This window comes from Amia ocellicauda, chromosome 23, assembly GCF_036373705.1.
Source record: "Amia ocellicauda isolate fAmiCal2 chromosome 23, fAmiCal2.hap1, whole genome shotgun sequence".
Lineage (NCBI taxonomy): Eukaryota > Metazoa > Chordata > Actinopteri > Amiiformes > Amiidae > Amia > Amia ocellicauda.
The window spans coordinates 7,175,900-7,197,715 of NC_089872.1; the positions used below are offsets into that span (position 1 = coordinate 7,175,900).

The 21,816-nt window shown below is 40.1% G+C and overlaps 1 protein-coding gene across 1 annotated transcript in view; it reads right to left on the bottom strand.

Annotated features, from left to right (window-relative positions):
• Window positions 1-21,816, bottom strand: part of slc30a6 (solute carrier family 30 member 6) — a 51,602-nt gene that overhangs the window by 14,592 nt on the left and 15,194 nt on the right. Inside the window, exons 5-9 of the mRNA XM_066696760.1 lie at window positions 9,377-9,419; window positions 8,926-8,991; window positions 6,601-6,681; window positions 5,364-5,399; window positions 4,597-4,691 (exon numbers count right to left, since the gene is read on the bottom strand). Of these exons, the coding sequence (XP_066552857.1) occupies window positions 4,597-4,691; window positions 5,364-5,399; window positions 6,601-6,681; window positions 8,926-8,991; window positions 9,377-9,419 (321 nt within the window). The remainder of the gene's footprint in view (window positions 1-4,596; window positions 4,692-5,363; window positions 5,400-6,600; window positions 6,682-8,925; window positions 8,992-9,376; window positions 9,420-21,816) is intronic.

Sequence of the window (21,816 nt, forward strand, 5' to 3'; positions counted from 1 at the left end):
ACTGTGGAAGATCGATACATTCGTACACAAGCGTTTTTTTGGAGGTTTTTTATTCTGGTTGGCTGGTTTCTGGGCTGTGACTTGAAAAAATGTATGGCGTCATGTAATATTTTCTCCAGATTGGTAGGGTTGTTCCGTTTATAAAGACAAAATTTATTGTATTTAATTCAGCATTTCCCATTACACAAGACCTACGAAACAAAACTTAAGTTGCAGGGTTTGTTTTACATTTCACAGATTCCAATATGGACTGTTGGGCGCACTCATTTAGTAAGCACATTTGTTTCTAAAGAACAACAAATGTACCAAGCCACATTCATTTTCAGCTTAAGGTTGTTTACTTAAAGATTTATTTATTTTAAATACTGAAACATTTTGGAATATATCCATTTCATACAGGATACTTGTGTTGCTTGCAAACAGGCAGACTACATTTGTTTCTATTACAAAGATCATGACTAACTGAAGAAAGCTGCTGGACTTGATTCAGACAGAAGTAAAGGAGAAAGACAAACGATACATGATTTATAACAAAGGAACTGTGCATTCCCATGTACACAGATACTGATGATACATGTACCCTATTTTGAAAATGCATTGTTTATTTATGGTTATAGCTCAAGTCCTTAGGGCTGGGCCTAAGTATTATGTAATTCATCAGTAATCTCCACCGTATGTGTGTTGTGTGTGGGGGGATTTGCACAAAGACAATCATGGCAGATGACCACACTGTCATCTTCTGATGGTAAACTTTTAAGTCACTTGTAAATTGGCCGAAAATGCTGTGGGAGCTTCCACAAGAACTTTGAAAGATATAACACATTCCTAGAACTGTGCTTCCCACGCTGTCACTGTGAATGATCGCTTTTAGACATCTCTAGCAAGCGACACCTTGTGACTCCACTTCACTGACATTCATTTAACTAGATGCCCATCACAAACGTATGCATCGGCATTGCAGTCCGAGGCTCCAACGTGGTTGTTATGGAGTGTCCCAATGTCTAAGTCCGTAAAGCACTATGTTGTATGACAAGTAATCAGACGTGAAGGTAACTGATGAACAACAGTCCGTCACACCAGACTGGTGTTAAGACAATGGGATAAAGATCAGTTCTAAATTCACGTATGAAAGAAGAAACTAATTTACATGCATTTGATTTGCCAAGTGTGTAAACTGAATCTGGAAATTAAATTTCATGAATGTGCCCCTTGGTCCTCCAATACCTGTAATTGGCTATCAGTCGAGAGATGGTAGTGTTTTCAATAAGTGACCTAGTTTATTATGTAGAACTGTTGCCATCCTTCTCTTGTTTGTAGGAGTGTTTAATTGAATTGTATTGTTATGCTGTTTGTCTGTTTTTGTATTTTACAATTTGATATCGCTGCATACTTTTCAAGTTTCTTTTAAGCTGCTGGGCTGTAGGGCTGCTTTTACTGTATAACAAAACTGTATGCTTAGGTGGAAACCAAAATCACATCCAATCCAGACTGATGCGGAGAGTGAGATACAGACAATGGAATCAGATCAGACATGGCAGAGGTGAGCAGGGAACCACCAGTCTGCCTGGCCAACAGAGCACCTACACACTACCAGTAAACAACCTACAGCTCCACATCCACGTTAGAACAGGTGTGTCTAGTGTGATGGAAGCCAGGTACGTGCCTGCGGGCAGAGTAAACCACTGAACGGCCCGGGTCAAAGTGTTCGAGTGCACCGTGTTTGGGCTGCATCATCAAACCTCATCACCTGGGAGTTGTGACAGGAAGCAGTCTGAGCCCAGGGGCAAGGGCACTTAACCAATACACAGGGCCAATTACCTGACTGGTCAGCTAGACAAATCCCCCTTGTGGAGTGTACAAACACTTATCAGAACATATACATCAGGGTAAATGGTGTGTGTGTTGGGTAGGGGTGGGCTGCAAGGGATTTTTTCAAGCTGTCTAAGGTCTAAAGTAATTGCAATGCTATAATACATGCATTAGCAAGCATAGGATGCACACAATCTGCATGCCCTGACTCACAATATCTGTGTGTCTACAGTGGATGGCATGAAAAAACTTGATCAATAATCCTGTGTCACTAAGCTCGTAAACACAGCTGTTACACTACAATCATTAAATGTTACCTTTCCAGTTTATGTGACAGGTATGCATGTGTGTGCATGTCCTCCTATAATATGATCTAGATTTAAAGATTACATTTTGAGTTTCCATTCAAAGAATTGTTGTTTTGTGGGGTCTTAATAACTGTCAAGAATAATTGCAATTGCACATGTGCATTTAAGAATAGTGATGTCATTTTAGAGGACAAATAATGTGTAAAATAAGAATTCTGCATACATAGAATTATAGTTGTATCATGAACAGTTAATACTGTGATGCACACTAGACTACACAAAACCAAGCGAACACTAAGTGTTTAATCACTAAACAAGGACAACCGTGGGAAAACAACAGCTTGTCTTGAAAAGGAAACCCTACCAATACTCTGGCCCTATTTGAGGGTAAACACAGCTGAATTTGATCAATCTGCTAAACGCCAGCAACACATTCGCATTTCTGGATGACTAGCTTCATTCTCATGGGCTTAGGCCTCATCCCTCAATTACGTTTCAGCCTGCAAAGCAGCTGTTAATCTACAGTAATCCATGTCTGTCTGCCGAGGCCTGCGTCACTCTTCTCGGCTAGCTGGCTACCTGGGAATTACTGAAGCTTGGCTTTCTCCAGGAGCACCTGGAGAGCACTATGGTCTGTACCAACCCTGGATGTGCTGTACTCAAGTGACATCACAACTGCACGTCATCAGTAACACCATTATATACCTTGATGCATCATTAAGACTCTGCTGTGCTCTAAACATACCAGGGTGGATTATATCTCCCTTTTGGCTTAATTATCCAGATTGGTAAACCATTTCCAAACAGTGCATTCAATTAGGCCACAGCACCAGGCTTTTACACTGTACCGTTCACCACTTAAAAGGGGGTCATAAATGTGCGCTACCCATATTATATATATATATATATATATATATATATATATATTATATATTATTATATTATTTATTTTAGACAACTGATGCATATTTGGAACAGAAAATAGTTTGAATACTAAAACATACAAATTTGGATGAGTAAGTTTTTAATCAATGGCTGCACAAATGAAGCCATATGGGGCACAGTGTATTTCTTGATGTCATGATAAGAAAAACACCACGTTTAACAGACAGTGTGAAAGTGTCTGTGATCCTCACTGACACTTTGCAACTGCTGGTGTTTTATTCAGCAAATCCCACTCTGAAGAGATGCACAGAGGGCCAGAAGGTACACTTTTATAGTCACTACACTCTCACCACAGCTGTATGCATCTGGACACAAACAAGACATCTGGTGGCCAGACAGGGAACTCATATACTGAAGTTGTTTCCAGGAATTTTTCCCTGCCTTTTGTATTAGCTGGGCATCGAATTGCTTGAAAATGATATACAGTTTTACAAAATGTATGCCAATTGTCAGCTATGAATCTCTGAAACCGATCTTAAGCTAGAACTCCTGTGCTTTTTAAGGTGGTGAAAAGGAAGCAATAGCAGATGCAGTATATGTTTTAGTTACACATGTATCAGGACAAACAGGGTGTTAGTAATTATACACTCTATACGAGCAGGTACAGAACTGAGATGTTTCAAGTCTTGTAAAGAAAGGATTCAGAAACAAAATAAAACACTGGCATTATGAACATATGTAATTGTCCAGCTCAGAGCAAAATGAATGGCAGTCAATAGTCTATCCTGTCTTTACCCTTTTCAACAATGTTACAGTTTTCTGAATCCATGTCCAACAGACTCTGAAAACATCTCACTAGTGACCAACCACATTGTTTCAAATGAAATACTTTCGACCTCAATGTATCCATGTGCACAAATAAGGTATGGGTGTGTGGCAGTATGAACTGATCAGTGACTACTTATGTGATCAAACAATACGAGACAAATGTAACACAAATGAGAGCGCTTTATAGACTTTGCTTTTATAAACTCCTGCAAAATCAGCACTGCTTGCCCTACAACTCAAGAACAGATCAGATGGATGAAATCAGCCCTGAAACCAATAGCCCAAAAAATACTTCTGACACATCATTAAGTAGAATGATACTTAGACCTGAAATAAATCTGTGTATAAGAAATATGCAGAGCTGGCACAAACAGGTAAACACATAACTCAGGGGGAAACTGTTTTAACTACAATTACAGCTAAGAGTGTCAAATTTGCCCTTCAGAGTCAATTTCTTGTTTATTATTTTCTATACACCCTGGCTAAAGACAACAAATAGCTGTTCGTTCTGGAGCACAAATACTTTTACAGGTAATTTTCTGCACACTTGGCCACAGTTCTTCAGGTTTGCTTTTCTTGATTCACCTGTATAGAAGTTCTAAGAGCCAACTACCCCTAAAAGAACTGTCTTTGTTCCCTCTTAGAGCACATTTTAGAAAGCATAGACATTTTGGTTTTTATTCCAACCTATCCTTTGCATAGCTTAGCCCACTTTCATGCAGCCTCTGATTGACAGTGGAGAGCAAAAGCATCCGGTTGAGCATACCTTCTGAAACATAGACAAAGGGCTTGTTCTTCACCAAGAGCATGGTCAGCAGATTGAAGGAGAGGGCCACAAAGGTGCCAACCAGGAGACGACCCCTGCAGAGATAAGAAGTACCAATAGAGTATGTGCAGTGGGGTGGAGCAGTTTTTGGAGATCTCTCCAGAGGGTTTGTGGCTGGACCCTTGAGCAAGGTACGCGACCCGAACTGCAGAACAGGAACCAAACCAAAGCTGTCATTTTTACTTAAAACACGCCTTAACTTATTCATTCAGATTGCAAAAGTCTGCATTTATTTGAATACATTTATTCGTTTATTTTCCTGTGCATGATTTTATTTTTTTTGCAGCAGTAATTTTATATTTTCTCTCAGAATATTAAGCGTTTTCCGAAAAATAATGTTACGAAAAACATGTTTTTTCACCCGATAAGATGACCATTTTAAATATATCCTTTGTTAGGGTATTAATCTTTGCTTCATAATCAAAATCTGTAGCACAGCAAGAAAAGCGGAAATTATTAGCTAAAATCCTGTTTGGGGAGTTTAAAGAGATGAAGAGACATAAATCACTCAGAACTAGACACAAATCCAACGCTCATGGCAGATTTCAGTGCGGTTATCCTTTTTTTTTTTTTTTTTTTTTTTTTTTTAATTGGACTGAGATTGAGATATGCAGTACTATAGGTGACAAATGGTCCGATGTATTCAGATTACTGAAGCAATTCAGTATGAATTAAATCAAGTATTTATTTTTTGTCTAAATACTTACGTGTGAATTTCAGGTTGCTCCACAAAGCGCTCCACACTGCAAAAGAAACATACATGTAACAACAACTGAAGTGCGTTTTATAGTATTTATCAGCAATACAACAAACACAGAAGACAACATGTCAGGTCAAGGCTGTGATATCTTGGCAGTGGAATCTGAATAGTGGAGATAATGTTCAAAAGCGATGTATGCTTTGTCCTTTTTTGATTGCAGGAGGGGGGGGGTGGCTATGGAATCGAGATGACTCAGCTGTTTGAGGAGAAACCCCTGCTGTGCACTGAGCTAGTCTGAGTGTTACTGGGGAAACAACTACAGGAATGGGGCTTATAGCAGGCCGTTAGCCCACAGCACTGGCTGCAGGAGGGCTGAGCAATGCCCCCTCTCTTCCCAATGGCCACTCAGAGCCCTCCAGTTCCCAGTGCGTAGAAGAAGCCAATCTATGCGACTTACTCCTCCCCGAGAGCAGAGAGAGTGCATTCTGATGTTCCCAACTCCATAAATGGGGGAGGGATTCAAGTCTGATATGAAAGATTGAATTGAATGTCCATGTGAATGAGGGGCCAAAAAACAACAAGAACAAAAACCAAAAAAACCTAGTTGACTCAGCAAGTTTTTCCTAAAGTCAGTGTTTCTTTGTTGAGGGAGATGGAGCAAACTCTGTGGCCAAGTTGGCAGTCCCGTGTGTGTGCAGGCACTGGGGATTTCACATAATTAAAGCAGTAAAGTACCCCCCCCCACCCCCCCAACTTTAAAACTGCGATTTGTTTACGCTTGGCTTTAAAGAGGAATGGATCCTACGAAACCAACGCTTGCACTGCTCTGCCCTTAGGGTCTATAATCCAGCTTTATCAGACAGCGTTTTTCTTTTTTTCTTTTTAATCATTCACGCCCCACCTCCATTTTTCCATTTGCACTGGGAATCATTGAGAAGCAGACCTCCCCCGAATGTCAAGTGCGCACACACACACACACACAAACGCAATCATCTCCCCCTTGCTGTGAATTGACCGATGAATAAACTTCCTTTTATTTATTTTTCCCCCTTCAAATTCCATCTGCACAATGCTGGGAATATTAACTGCTTTCTCACAACTATGAAATATTGATAAGCATCATTGCGGGAGTCTTTTTTTCCCCCTCTTCTCCCTGGTGTCACTGAAAGAGCATGGAAAAACAAAACAAAAACAGTAGTAGTAGTAATAGTAATACAATAAATAAAATAGGCCAGTACTCCTACCTTTCCTTCAGAATGAAAAGCGCACCTAGCTGGGCCAGGACGGTGGAGGCAAACACAGCCAAGACTTCAAACCTCTCAAAGCTACAAATACAAACACAAGAAAGGGAAATTGGAGTTTGTGATGTTATTTTGGTTCAATTAATTTCAAATTTCATTGCCTTGGGTCAGACTGTTAAAAACAAACAAAAACAGATAATACTAACTAGGCTACAGCACATCCAAAAAGGCCTCTGGAGTGTGGATACTCTAGACAATATTCAATAAACATGTAAACATCACTCGGAAGAATACAGCAACCCCAGTTAACAGAGAACATTGATTCCTGTACTGCTGGGTTAAACGAGGTAGTGTAGTAATCTGAAGGCCCGCTCCCCGACAGTAATGTGTATTAATCTGCACTAACTGGGATGTGCAAATATTTTCACCTCAGCTGCCTTCCTCGGGCAAAAACCCATTAAGCAAAACAGAATTTCACATCTCCATTGTGCTTCACAACGCAGCCTTTCTTCACGGGACATGAACCAGATATGATAGCTGGCTGCTTTGCCATGATGTAATTCTGCTCTTTATTTCTCTAAAAATGCAAACCCTGAAAAGGATCCTTGTCAGAGCGAAACCTCAAGTAAGAAAACGCATCCTGTGGAGGTTACAGTAAGGGGCAATGTGCATTTATGTACCTTCAGTTTGGAAAATAATAACATTTAGCAAATATTTCTGAATGGGCATAATTTTTGCATAACACCACAATTGTTTTCAGTCACTAACAAGCGATTTGGATTCTGTGGATCAGTTCCCACAATTGTACACTATATGTACCAGTAGAAGACTAAAATCTGCAGTGTATTTTTGTATTTCTGCAGTGTATAATCTGCTAAAACATAGACTAGATCACCAGCAGTTGTTACAGCTATAGCATTTGGTTACACTAAACATTGCGTTATTTCAAGGGTACCTGAATAAATAAACAGACCTCTTTATTTACGTATTTAAAGGACATATTATATCATCGTAACCGACCAATACGAATATCAAATTACATCATTGCTTTTACCACCTAGTCAATTTGTGTTTCCTGGGATTGTGTGCTGATGATGGAACCAATGAAATCTGAGTGGATTATGAAGCCTTACTCAGAAACCATGAGAAGTGATATCTGCTGGAGCTTGGACGTGCTGTATTTCTAAATAGAAATTGGGCTTCAAGGCATTCAAGGCACAAAACAGGAGACACTTCTTCACACAGTCATCACAATCTGGAACAAACTCCCCAACGATGTAGTTGAATAGGTCAATCACTTAGTTACTAATGACACCAAACGAGCACAATGGAGTGCATGGCCTCCTCTCGTTGGTCAACTTTCTTATGTTCTTAAACCATGAAAGACTGAGCTCCAGACCATCCAGCACATAAGAAAATAAATATCAACACTGGATCTTTCAAACAAAGATTGTAGTGACGGGTTATTTTAATTTCTCTCACTGGATATATTCCAAAGACCTTTTCGTCATGTCCTCATGACAAATGGAGGACAATCTCAGACTGCTTTATTCCACATGTAAAAGAGCACAATCTGCCCGTGTGGTCGGGATCAGAGTGTGTACCACCCTGTCTGCGCACGTTACAGCAAAATTAACCCGAAACACTGTGCAACACTATAAGGTCAGGGATGCCATGAGAAACAGATTCCACTCTGTCCCAGAGACTTCCTTGGACAGTCCACTGTCATGGCCAATAAAACTGCAATCCTGAGCCTCTTCCAAATATGGCCAAAAGCAGATGCTCTAGTCCTGCTGGAGCACATCAAAGTGGGATTGTTTTGTGGTGCCGTTAAAATTAAAAATAAAATGAAAATGGTAGCAGTACTAGGTCTATAGGCAGGGGCGTATTGAGTCGTTACACAGAAACGGGCTTACACATTCAATTAGATGACATGTCATGGTTCTGCTTTTGCATTCAGGTTACAGCAGGTGAATTACTGTATAAATAAACAGATTCACACATAATAAATACAGAAAGGCTACCACAGCCATGAGGATACAGACATCTGAGTATATTGTCAGCAGGCTACCTTTGAAAAAACGTGGATCAGACATGGACAACACAGCTAGCTTTTGCTATAGTTAGAATAGTTAAACTGGCCCCCCAGGTTTTCCTCATACTTAAAACCAAGGTTTCATGTTTTTTGTGTCTGGGTTTCCTCAATGCCGTTAAGTTGTAGATGCACTTTAAATAAACACCTGCTCTAGATCCTATCTGCTACCCTTTAGAAGAATCCCAGGAAAAGGAGCATTGCTAATGGCCGCATCATCGCTCTCCTCTACTCACCCGAATGAGTAGACGGGACTCGGCTTCTTCATCGTCACCCATGAGCTTATGAGACAGGTGATCAGGCTGGAGAGAAAAGGGCACACGGTCAGAATGAATGAACACTATCCCCTGGTCAGCACAAATAAAACGCTTATAAAAAGGTATTTGTAATAATATCATAATATCAATAATACTGTACTGTAATACTGTACTTTATGTTTGCAATCTTACCGATCGGATAACCTCACAGAGATATAGAGAAGCTGATTCAAAAGAAAGATGTGGACGTGAATGTTCTGTCTCAATGGATTAGCTAAAGATTTTTTTTTTTTTTTTTTATTAATATAGATTTTTAATTCCTGAAAAAAATTGCACTTCACCCAATTTCTCTTTTCTGCACGGTTGTTCTACATCGCTGAGAAAGGAAACTGGCTACATGTAGATATAGAGGAATAATGTCAAAGCTCACCTGAAAAGATCAAATATGGTAAGGTAGCTGTATGCCGTTAAAGCTGGAAAAACAGGAAGAGAAGAAATAAAAACGTTATGTAACATTCAGGCAAGTAAAGAACTTGTGCGATGATGCATTAACTCAACAAGAAAGAAACCGACAAACAAACAAACAGAATGCATATAATTTAAGTTTTGATTTTGCATTTCAAATTACGTGAAGAAAATTGAATAAACTTCCCCTTAAACGTGCCTTTGAGCTGCAGACCTTTTCATAAACAGATCCATTTGAGCATTTCTGCTAGGCCTTAGCACCCCCATCCCCCTCAGTGTTATGCTGTACTGAATATCATTAAACATCAATCCTTACACTATTGCCCTCAACACCTCCATTTAAATGCACTGCCTGACAGGGGTCTGCACACTGTGCCACTACCAGGGGCTCTGCGGAATTCACGGCTGGCTAGATATCAGACACCGTGAAATTCACTCCCGGCCAGCAAAAATCTTTTACATTTTAGACAAAGACGGGTACATTTTAGGCTATTAACCCCCTCCGGAGTCCTGTTGAGCTCGCCCTACAAGTACGTACACCTTAAATGGAGATCATACAAGAAGCCAGAAACCGCTACGGCCACACACGTGTACAGTAACAGTCTGTCAGTGCCAATGGTCCCGTCTAGGCTTTCAATTTTCCTCGGCTGTCTGCGGCGCCTCTATCCGGAGATGCCAAGCGGAAGGGGAGAGGAGGTTCTCACACTTTAAAAGCCCGGCATACTGGTGAACAAGGCAACTGAGTCTTGTTACATCAAAGGCCAGCATTTGCTGCTAATGGAGCAAATGACTGCTTTCTCTCTGTGAAGTATGTTGAAATCAGCTCATAGGGGAAACCAGGAACAACAGCAATCCAATTTAAAGCACAGACACTTACAGTGTTTGATCCCCTGCTGATTTTGTACGTTTGCCCACTGACAAAGAAATGATCAGTCTATAATTTTAATGGTAGGTGTATTTTAACAGTGAGAGACAGAATAACAACAAAAAAATCCAGAAAAACGCATTTCAAAAAAGTTATAAATTGATTTGCATGTTAATGAGGGAAATAAGTATTTGATCCCTTATCAATCAGCAAGATTTCTGGCTCCCAGGTGTCTTTTATACAGGTAACGAGCTGAGATTAGGAGCACTCTCTTAAAGGGAGTGCTCCTAATCTCAGCTCGTTACCTGTATAAAAGACACCTGTCCACAGAAGCAATCAATCAATCAGATTACAAACTCTCCACCATGGCCAAGACCAAAGAGCTGTCCAAGGATGTCAGGGACAAGATTGTAGACCTACACAAGGCTGGAATGGGCTACGAGACCATCGCCAAGCAGCTTGGTGAGAAGGTGACAACAGTTGGTGCGATTATTCGCAAATGGAAGAAACACAAAATAACTGTCAATCTCCCTCGGTCTGGGGCTCCATGCAAGATCTCACCTCGTGGAGTTTCAATGATCATGAGAATGGTGAGGAATCAGCCCAGAACTACACGGGAGGATCTTGTTAATGATCTCAAGGCAGCTGGGACCATAGTCACCAAGAAAACAATTGGTAACACACTTCGCCGTGAAGGACTGAAATCCTGCAGCGCCCGCAAGGCCCCCCTGCTCAAGAAAGCACATGTACAGGCCCGTCTGAAGTTTGCCAACATCTGAATGATTCAGAGGAGAACTGGGTGAAAGTGTTGTGGTCAGATGAGACCAAAATTTAGCTCTTTGGCATCAACTCAACTCGCCGTGTTTGGAGGAAGAGGAATGACCCCAAGAACACCATCCCCACCGTCAAACATGGAGGTGGAAACATTATGCTTTGGGGGTGTTTTTCTGCTAAGGGGACAGGACAACTGCACCGCATCAAAAGGACGATGGACGGGGCCATGTACCGTCAAATCTTGGGTGAGAACCTCCTTCCCTCAGCCAGGGCATTGAAAATGGGTCGTGGATGGGTATTCCAGCATGACAATGACCCAAAACACACAGCCAAGGCAACAAAGGAGTGGCTCAAGAAGAAGCACATTAAGGTCCTGGAGTGGCCTAGCCAGTCTCCAGACCTTAATCCCATAGAAAATCTGTGGAGGGAGCTGAAGGTTCGAGTTGCCAAACGTCAGCCTCGAAACCTTAATGACTTGGAGAGGATCTGCAAAGAGGAGTGGGACAAAATCCCTCCTGACATGTGTGCAAACCTGGTGGCCAACTACAAGAAACGTCTGACCTCTGTGATTGCCAACAAGGGTTTTGCCACCAAGTACTAAATCGAAGGGGTCAAATACTTATTTCCCTCATTAACATGCAAATCAATTTATAACGTTTTTGAAAAGCGTTTTTCTGGATTTTTTTGTTGTTATTCTGTCTCTCACTGTTAAAATACACCTACCATTAAAATTATAGACTGATCATTTCTTTGTCAGTGGGCAAACGTACAAAATAATCAAATACTTTTTTCCCCCACTGTATTACTCTCCCAAGATGAGCTGTAGTACAATTTTAAGTAATAGGGGTGTTTATAGCTGTAGAGATACAAGGTTGACCAGAATTTGACAAGTTGTTTTGTATAATGTTCAAATAGGAGTTACTCCAATAGAACTTGATTATATTAATGAACACCTCTGTTTGCAGGACATTTAGGGTTGAACACCGTAGAGAACCATTAAGGTTTTAAGGTAGCATAACGGAATTTCCAAAAGGAATATTCTCTCATGGGGTTTCAAAAATTCTCTCATGCTGAGAAATGGACAAAAACAGACTACAAGCTTAAATTATTTTCTCAGAGGAAGAGAAAATGAAGCTTGCGATCACCATAAAATCTAGGCAACAAATCTTATCTGGCAACTCTCAGACCAAGTCTATGTATGACTATGAATTGACATGCTTTAAAGGATTACTTTAATAATCTTTGACAGCTACTAATCAAATATTGCTTCTTTGGACAATCTCAAAAGCTTCTATAATGATCCTCTCTCAATAAGAATTACAAGACGTGGCTAAGCAAAGACACTATGCCCTTATGCCAATTAACCACACTCCTTTGACCGGAGAACCTGACTTTACAGGAGCCACACAACCACAACACAATGTACTGTAATCACACACATCTATACATACAAGCTCTGTATATAATTGTGCACCTGTGTGTGAAAACAAATTTAGGAAGCTACAATAACACTGATTAGGACCATCCATGATACATGAATTTTTATACTGCCCATAGTTTGTTTGTTTGTCTGTAAAACTTACTGGGAATTTGATCTCTTGCCCAGCATCCATGTGTTTCCATAGTAACCCCATCTAGATTTCAGCAATGTGGAAAGCGCACAAGAGTAGAATGGACAGATGATAATCTCTGGCTGACTGCCGCCCACCCCTCCTCCTAAACAAACTCATTTCCCTCACACTCCCCCTTCTTTGTCTGTCACATTCATTCCTGCTCAGCCAGCAACTGTAAACACTTGTTTTGGTTTGTTTCAGATTCAGTCCTTAACAGAGTTCTCCCTAGCGCTGACGTTTGAATTAGATTAAAGGCTAAACTGCTCGGCGCAAGCGGATCTGGGAGCATTCAGTCACAGCGCAAGCAATGGTGGTAAACCTTAACGCCACATGGCCACACTGGGTTGTTAGTGTGTCTATATGTATATCCATCTTCTTGGCTCAAAACAGCCAACGTCTGCCAATTGCTGCTCTGTGTCTGGCAGCTGCTCTGTCACACTGGCTTCAGACTCGATGAGAGTGCATCCTTTTGCATTGTTTTCCAAAGACTGTCAATGTAACATTACTTTGTCCACAGGGAGCTATTACTCTCAATTATAAAAGATAAATACAAAGGATTACAAGAGTGCTCCAAGACCAAACATGTTGTAGTGGTTACCCAGAGGGCTATTCTTTTTGCAGTTATTCTTGTAATTGTGGCTGTCTTTGGAGATTATATATATATATATATATATATATATATATACAGATATTTAGATTAGGAGAACTAATAAAATGAATGGCACGTCCTGAAAGTCCTACTGTACAACACTGTAGTATTAATACTGTACAATTACAGAACTGTATAAGTCCTGTTCGACTGCATTACACTTTACATGTAGCACTATGTAAACAACTGAACTTTTTAATTTAAAAACTTTAATGTCATATTATTTGAGTCAGTTCTAAAATGTGCCGGTTATTGTGGACAAATGTGTCTGACAAATTTATCAATAATGATAGTAACAATAATTTTCAAATCAATGAAGAAAGAACAAAAACACAAAACACATTGTACACCATAGCTCTCTTTTAAACTAAACTTAGAATAATTCTCACAACACTAATGTGATTGCTAACCCCCACCCAACAATGCAGTGATTAATTGGTAGTGGAATTTGAAAAGGTAGTTAAGAAGATTGCCGAGTCTAAAATCCCCCCTGTGACAAACTCCCAGCAGGAACAGGACAGTGTGTACCAATGTGAAAGACATGACTGGCCACTTTATCTACTCTGGCAGAAACCAGGGCTGCCAGGGACACCCAATCAAGAGACAAAATACTTCATCCCTACATATCTTAATCTGACAACGCAGCAAGTGGGCCGAGTCGGCAGGGAACTTTGCTAGAGAACAGTCACTTAAATGCTGTGAAAAGCATGAAGAAATTAATAATATTGATGATGATAATAACAAATCATAATAACAATAATTCTGAAGAGGCTCTCAGTGATACCCTGTACATAGTGTCCTGCTTTGATGTGATATTTGATCTGTAATAAAGTTTTTAATCCAGGGGCAATCAGCACTTAACATTTACTGCATAATGCTTTCTAAACAAAGTATACTTTGTCTACTGCAGAGATTGGAACAGATCCCGGATTAAGATTTAGAAGGATTCTGACAGATTATGGAATAAAGAAAAAAAATAAAAATAAAAACACAAACACACACACACAAAGGAAAAACAAAACAAAACAAAAAGCCCGATGCCGGGAACGGAGTGGCACTGAAACTTAAAGAAATGTAACAAACCGATCCAAAAGCAACTGCAAGAGTCTCAGAGCAAATTATAAAGTAAGAAGCCGGTTTAAAGTCAAGTTGTCGTTTTTATTGGGGGAATAAGTATTTGCACTAACAACAAACTGGAGTGGTGGTTAGGGCTGTGGACTCTAGAGCAGAGGGTCAAGGTCTCAATCCTAGGTGGGGGACACTGCTGTCATACTATTGGACAAGGCAATGTGTCTTTATTGCTCCAGTAAAAAAATAGCTGCATAAATGGGTAATTGTATGTAAAAAATTGTGTGATATATTGCAACGATTGTAAATCACCCTGGATAAGAGTGTCTGCTAGGAAATGTAATAAGTAATCAGCTCCAAACACACATATACCAATGAGACTACACAGTCCCATGAATTACATCCGGCCATTTGGAGGGGATTTTAAATGTCTTGTTGACCCAGTAAAGAGTATCTTGTGAAATTAACTGCAGCTACCACGTTTACTGGGCAGTTCTAAACAGCCTCAACTTATGTAACTACCTGGCACAGGAACATTTGTGGATGTAATCTTACAAAGTGCTTATGTGCTGGGGGAAACACAAACTCATTGATGTCATTTCTTACTAAGTATCACTGTGGGAGCCAAAAAAAAGTAGATTAACCCACTATTCTAAAATCCAATTGGGAAATATTGCTTGGGCCACTCTGGAGAGACACCACATCTGGGATTTGTGCACTTCCTTCGCAAGCCCACAGAGAAGGCTGCACACTATTATGAAATCCGAAAGTCAAACGGACTTTACATCCCAGGCAAACCTACTGTTGTTTTGGAAAGAGTACCTCCGTCAGTTCTTTGGAATGGTAAACCTCTGCAGCACATCAACCTAACAATTTTGTGCCTATGATACAACACACAATACAGCGGCTGATGAATGAAGCTTGATCTGTGAGTGGACCAAAAAAGCAGGATGTGAATCAGGGATTTCTCACCCTAAACAGGCTTTTAGCGCCTGTCACTCAGGAGATCCTCATCATTCCGCCTCCCCTGCTCCACTATCGTCTGAATAACCATACACTGAAACCATCCTGGTCCGAGGGAAGGATTCGGAGGGAAGCGCAGAGGAATCTTTTGTGTTGCCGCTGTCCAGCAGATTATGACAACTTGACATCTAGGTCTGCCTCCAAACCCGCTGTGTGTAAGCTAGATATGATTTAAAATAGATTAACCAAGATTTGTATGGGAGGTATTATTTTGTTTTCACACATCACTTTGACATGTTTAATCAACTCCACTGATCTAATCCATCAGCAAGACAGAGATGTCACTTGTCACGACTTGCATCACACGAACATCCCTGACTGAATGTGACCTGAAGTTTCCAGCTTCAAAAAAAAGGCGACTGTTGTATGTTAGTGAGCGCCGGCTTCAGTAAAATGTCTTGATTACTTACTGGAAGTCACAGCTCCTGCACCTTTAAAAGCTGTCTCGTGAACTCAAGCAAGCAGAAGAAATTAGTTCAGACGCAAAACACGGAACTACAATTCTGTTACAACCACAATTACTTCAAGTGCACACTAAGCCCTCGTTTTCTACTTCACAAATCAGGCAATACTTAATTTGCTCACAAAGGGCCAAACAAAAGCAGAAAAAATAGAAACCAATCGAGTTAATACCTGTTTTTCCTAATCAGAGAAAAGTGCAGGAATGTGGCATCTTTGAGGGAGCTAACAGAACAGTGAACAAAACCAAACAATGTTTTTTCCTCTGTGAAAAGAGGGGAGGTAAATCTTACATTCCATTTAAAATATGATTTATGAATGGTGCCCAAAGAGTGAAGAACATCTTCCAGTGAATACGCTCCTGCTTATTTTAACAAATCTCTGTGAATTAAGGACTAAGGAAGGCAAGCTGGCCCCTACAGTCCAGGTATTGCTGGCTCATAATCAGACTGTGGCCATGCCCAAGTGACTGAACCCTGCCTGTTTTGGATGGGTAAGATGTCATCCAGTGTCTACTTGGCTTGCTAAGCAACAGGAAGTCTCACAGGACCCTGACTGACTAAGTCTGCCATGATATAATTGAAACAAAACCTCTGAGGATGTGTGCAAGCTAACTTCTTTTATCCTGCTCTGGTATAAATATCAACTTAAGTTTGGCTTCCTAAGGGGGGTAAACAATCTAAAATGAAATTAAAGGGGGAGGGGAAGAATACAGTTGGAGAGCTTAAAAGAACAAGTAAAAAGTGGTATAGCATATTAAATAAAAGACCATACCTCCTTGGGACATAGTGAGATCACACGCTATCAGCTATATTATCTTATTTACAAACAGAAGAACACTGATCTGGAGAAGACAAACCTTGAAATAATTCCTGTTCTTTAATGTTGATATTACTGTGTTGGGGAGGCTTTGATAGAATTAAAATATATATTTGGATTCTTAATGTTAGACGACCATGGGAATATAAAGCGTTTTTATATCTGCTGTTTATTTTATTTTTTTGTTAGCAACTGCCAATCACATATGGTTAAGGATTAGTCACAAGATCTTAAAAAGTAAGCTAAATAACTCACCAAGCTTGTTTTCACAAAGTGCATAAATACAGCCAAGCAGCAAACTGACATTAGATGAGCGGTTTCACTTTTCAAGGATGTCTACTGGGGTCTGTTTTTCTTATTGAAAGTGAAGAGATCTGTCCCTCACCCCCACCCCCCTCCAACTCACCAAAAAAAAAAAAAAAAGGAAACCTTGTAACGTATTATAAGCAGATTAAGGTCAGTTGTGTATGTTTACAGAACAGATCAATCAAGATAAAAGAAACAAGCGCAATCAAGGTAAATGAAACCAGCTTTTGAATTGAATTTTTAATGGTGTCTGCAGAACACAAGACAAACACTGAGGCACTCCAAGTCTCTCAATTTATTCCTGCCATTTTATTTCCGGCCCTGGGGACGAGATCCATTACTTGCATTAACTGCAGGCTGGTTACCAGGGGAAGCAAACTTAAAGGGGCCTGTCCTCGCTCTTGTTAATCCGCCACGGATCCGCTTTCCTCCTGCAGCGCGGCACCCATTAGAACGGTGAAGAAACATTCGATTTCTGATCGAGAAACACAAGCCAGTTTTCATATTTCAGGGAAGAGATTTGCAAACTGCAGCATTCTGCTGTCATTGCTTTATGAAACACATATCGACCGCCCTCGGCTCGGGTGTCCTAGAACGCAGCATATTAAAAAACAGAAATCTTCAATATGTAAACTAAAAGCTTTATTGACCGACTTCAGAAAACCACCTGGCAGCGTCTTTTGCTTTAGCTTTTTTTGTTTATGGGGAAATTTAAGCCTTTAAAAGGAAACGTGGCATCAATAGGGCCAGAGTTCCTCCTGACATTAGTGGCTTGGGGCTCAGGTTTGGTAAAGTGAGCTGCCTGTCCCTGCAGTAGCTCACACATTAGACCCCTATGCAGACATGCAGATAGATTAGTCATAACACAGCACCAGATTCTGTCACATAGGCCACCGAGGTTGGCGAGTTTCTGCAGAGATTTTTCACATGACGTTTCAAAGTCTATCCCACAGCTATGGGGCGAGGAAAGGACTCATGCTGCTGTGTGGTCCGGCGCGACTTCAGAACGAGGCTAGAAACCTGGAGCTCCACTGCTGTCACAACAGGAAGGTAAGAAAAGAAAAAGACACCATTCAGACCTACTCCTGTCTGTTCATGAATGCCCCTAAAAAAGTTTAATGCCAAAAAATGTATATGATAATTGGCATTATTCTAAATAAATAAAATAACTTAATCGACCAATGGATTTCCAACAATATAACTCATGGCATTTTCCCATTTAGGAAACACAAATTGGGTGACAGGCCCAATTAAAAACCGAGACACTTCGATGACCTGATTTGCCCTACAATTGCATGGTTTACTGCCAGCGCTTTTCTATTATATTAAAATTACTCTCCCTGAATTCGGTTTGCTTTGTCTTCCATTTTCCATCCGCTTAATCATCTTTTACACAAAGCTTAAATGACTATAAATACTTTTCCGTTACGCAAAGCAAATAAGCCCCCAAGGTAGATGTGACCACATGTGTATTGCACTTGCTCAAGTTGTTTACCTTTGAACCACCAAATCATTTTCCAGCTTATTAAAGATGTAGAGCACAGATATGGCTTCTTACAGCCAACGTCTATATGTAGCTAGAGGATATTTACAAGCAGCACAAAGTGTAATCAATGAAGCACTACACAACACTACAACTACAACTTGCTTGTTCCAGTCATTTTCCTCCCTTAATAATGTAAAGCTAAATGTAGTCACTTGTCCTGCATTTTTATAACACCACTTTTTTCCACATTAAATTATAAAATGTGTTTGATTTCCATAGCCTTCTGGTCCAATCCCAGTGCAGGAACTAACAATAACTCCTTTCAGAAATGGATAACATTACCGAAGGGATCTTTTGTGATATTAGCCTTGCATTTGAGAAACAAAATATAGATTCGGTAACCTTCACTTCCCATAAAGAGGATTATTGGTTTCAGATAGGTTTCTTAAGGATATCAAAACTGGCAGGTAAGAAAGGGGTAGTGGGAGAAATTTGAGACTAATATGCCACTGTTGTTTCAATGTCATATTTTTAAGTAATGTATATTTAGTCATATGGACAACAAGGAATCTCATCAGTTTTGTGCAACATTAGTATTTTCCTGGTGAGCAGAACTTTTATACATTGTAGTCCTGCTCAGGACAGCAATCGTTTAAATTATATAGAACAGCCCGAGTAAACCCTTATAGAAACTATAGGACCTTAACTTAAAGGACATAAAGCCCCACAATGTGTGAATAGGAGGTTTACTGTGGATATTAAATGATTGACTAAATCCTCTTAAGCATAACAAAGTGTAAACCATTTATTAAAAACAATTGCCTGTGGAAAAAAATAAAACAAATTGTAATAGAGGATTGTTCCCCCAAGGAAACTTATTTTAAATGCCAGAACATCCATAAACACATAAAAGATACTCGCATACCTGTGTATCAATAAATGAAATGCATAAATAAGAGTCCCTTTTAATCTGCGTTTTCATAAGCATTATGGACATAATTGAGAGCTGAAAGGCAGACATTATTGATATTTCAGATACTGTTATTCACAAACCAAGCTGTAAGATATGGAATAAAAAAAGCGTAATGATATTTAAAATCTTAAGTCACCAGCCCCATTATGGATTAAACAACTTCTAATCATAAGCCCAATTTAAATACCATAAAATGGGCTTAAGTAAAAACCAATACATGTAAACATTAGGATTAGATGCACAGATTAATGAAAAGGAGGGAAAAAAAAAATTGAACAAATTGAATACTTAACGTTCAAATTATGTATAAGTATTAGAAAAACAAACCTGCCGTACACAGGGTCCGTCTGATTGGACAATAATGAATAGCAGCACTTATGTAATTTTATGCTGCAGATGGCAGAAAGAACCCTAGACTTTAAGTAGCCCAATAGCAATTCATAGATGGAGAAGATGGGTCCCAAAGGAACGTCAAAACCAGAGTCATATTAATGTTTCAGTCAGAGATGAGGTCACTTTTCCAGCTGGTTAAATCCCAGGTTGGGCCAAGTCTTATTTTTCAGACATGCTCCATATTGAAGAGAAGGCAGTTCTCTCCCCGCACACGATGCTGAAACCCCAAGAGAGTTTGAATGTTCTTTGCACACAAATGGCAGCAAAACCTAAACCGTACATGAAGTAGAGTTTGGGGACTTCTTCGTCATTAAAGTCCATTTATTTCTGTTATTCGAGACATCTGTATTACTATTGTGATATGACAGAGCAAAAAAAAAGCAAAAAGTGTTGATCAATAAATACAGATATAATGAAGTAAATAAACACACATTTCACCCTACTTATAAGCATGCATTTCGGATTTCAAAGACTTCTGCCGACGCATGTCCTTACGCATACACATGGTGTTCCAGGACTCGGTGTTCATTAACTGAAGACCGTTCTTGCCCTGAGGACGAGCACAGACTTTGATGACATGCAGGCTGTGTTGGAAACCTTAAAGAGCACACTCTGCTTTAAAATTACAATTAAATACATACATTAATCTGTGCACTTCAGCCACAGGGCTTCATTCGGGAACACAGTGCATAGAAGCTGTGAAGAAACTGGTAAAAGACCCCGCGCAAACGATTTTTCAACACTAGATTTTCTTTCACCCCAGTCTTAATGACTGTCAAAGCGAGTTAAGAGATGAGAAGCCCTCCAATGCGGTGGTTAACTGTAGCAAAGGCTGAAAACTGACTTCAATGTGCAGGGCATTGTGTTTTTATTCATATGGATTTTTTTTCCCCTTTAAGCTTTAAATTATTTTGTGGGACGATAATTTGGACAAACAGGCAGGACAAAATCAAAACCTGTTGCTAATGTGCAAAAGCTGAATGTACAGCGTGTTCTAGTTAATTTTGGATATAGCCTGAAGCCTGGCAGTGATTTGTAGTTCATTTATTCTGACATACAGTGGCTACAATAAAAAAAAAAATTGCAAGTTGTGCAAGTTAAAAAAATTGTTAAACTGGAGGAAAAGATCTGGATGAAAATCATGAGTCTTCAAATAATTAGATAAATACACCACAAATCGAAGAAAGAAAACTATTATTCTTAACTTTGCCTGGGCTTTGGTATGGTTTATCCAAAAGGACTACAGTTGCACCAACACTAAAGGTTTCAGGACAATGTCAGCAGCCAAAACAGAGACTAGAATTGTGCTTTGAAATGGTTTCAAAGTACAGGAAGTATTATTTCATTGTAAAATGACTGCTGTAAAACTGGTAACATGGATTCAATGTGTAATAGTGGTTTTCTGGAAAAAACAAACACACAAACACACACACACACACACACAAAAACAAACAAACAAGCAAAAAGGAAAACATCATGCTTGTGCCCAGTCTGAATGCCACATTGCCCAGTGTGCTATGAGACGAGTCTTCTGTCCATCCTCAGAATCAGCCTATCGCCACTCGAGTCTTTAACGAAACGCCGTGTCGGAGAGAAAACGCAAAGAGGGGATTGGTGCTGAGGGGCTAGAGCCAGCGAGAGGAGGGTTAAAGCCCCGAGTTGGGCTGTGAGTCATGCTGTGGCCCCTGGAGGGCAGGCACTTGACCTCCTTTCGCTTGGCTTCTCCCAGCTGTACAAGCGAACAGACACAGGAACACACTGGAACTGAGACGATGCCTCTCGGTGCTGCCGTCGCCGCTCTGCCACAGAATAAACACGAGTAGACATTTACAAGACAAGGGCTTTTGAGCTTGCTTGCTTTTTATTTCTTACGGGGGGTTGGGGGGGCAGCATTGGTGTTTGTTTGTTGTTAAATAGAGCATCTTCACTAAAATGTTTGTGTGTAAATAAAGCAAGAGGGAGTGGAGAGGCAGCAGA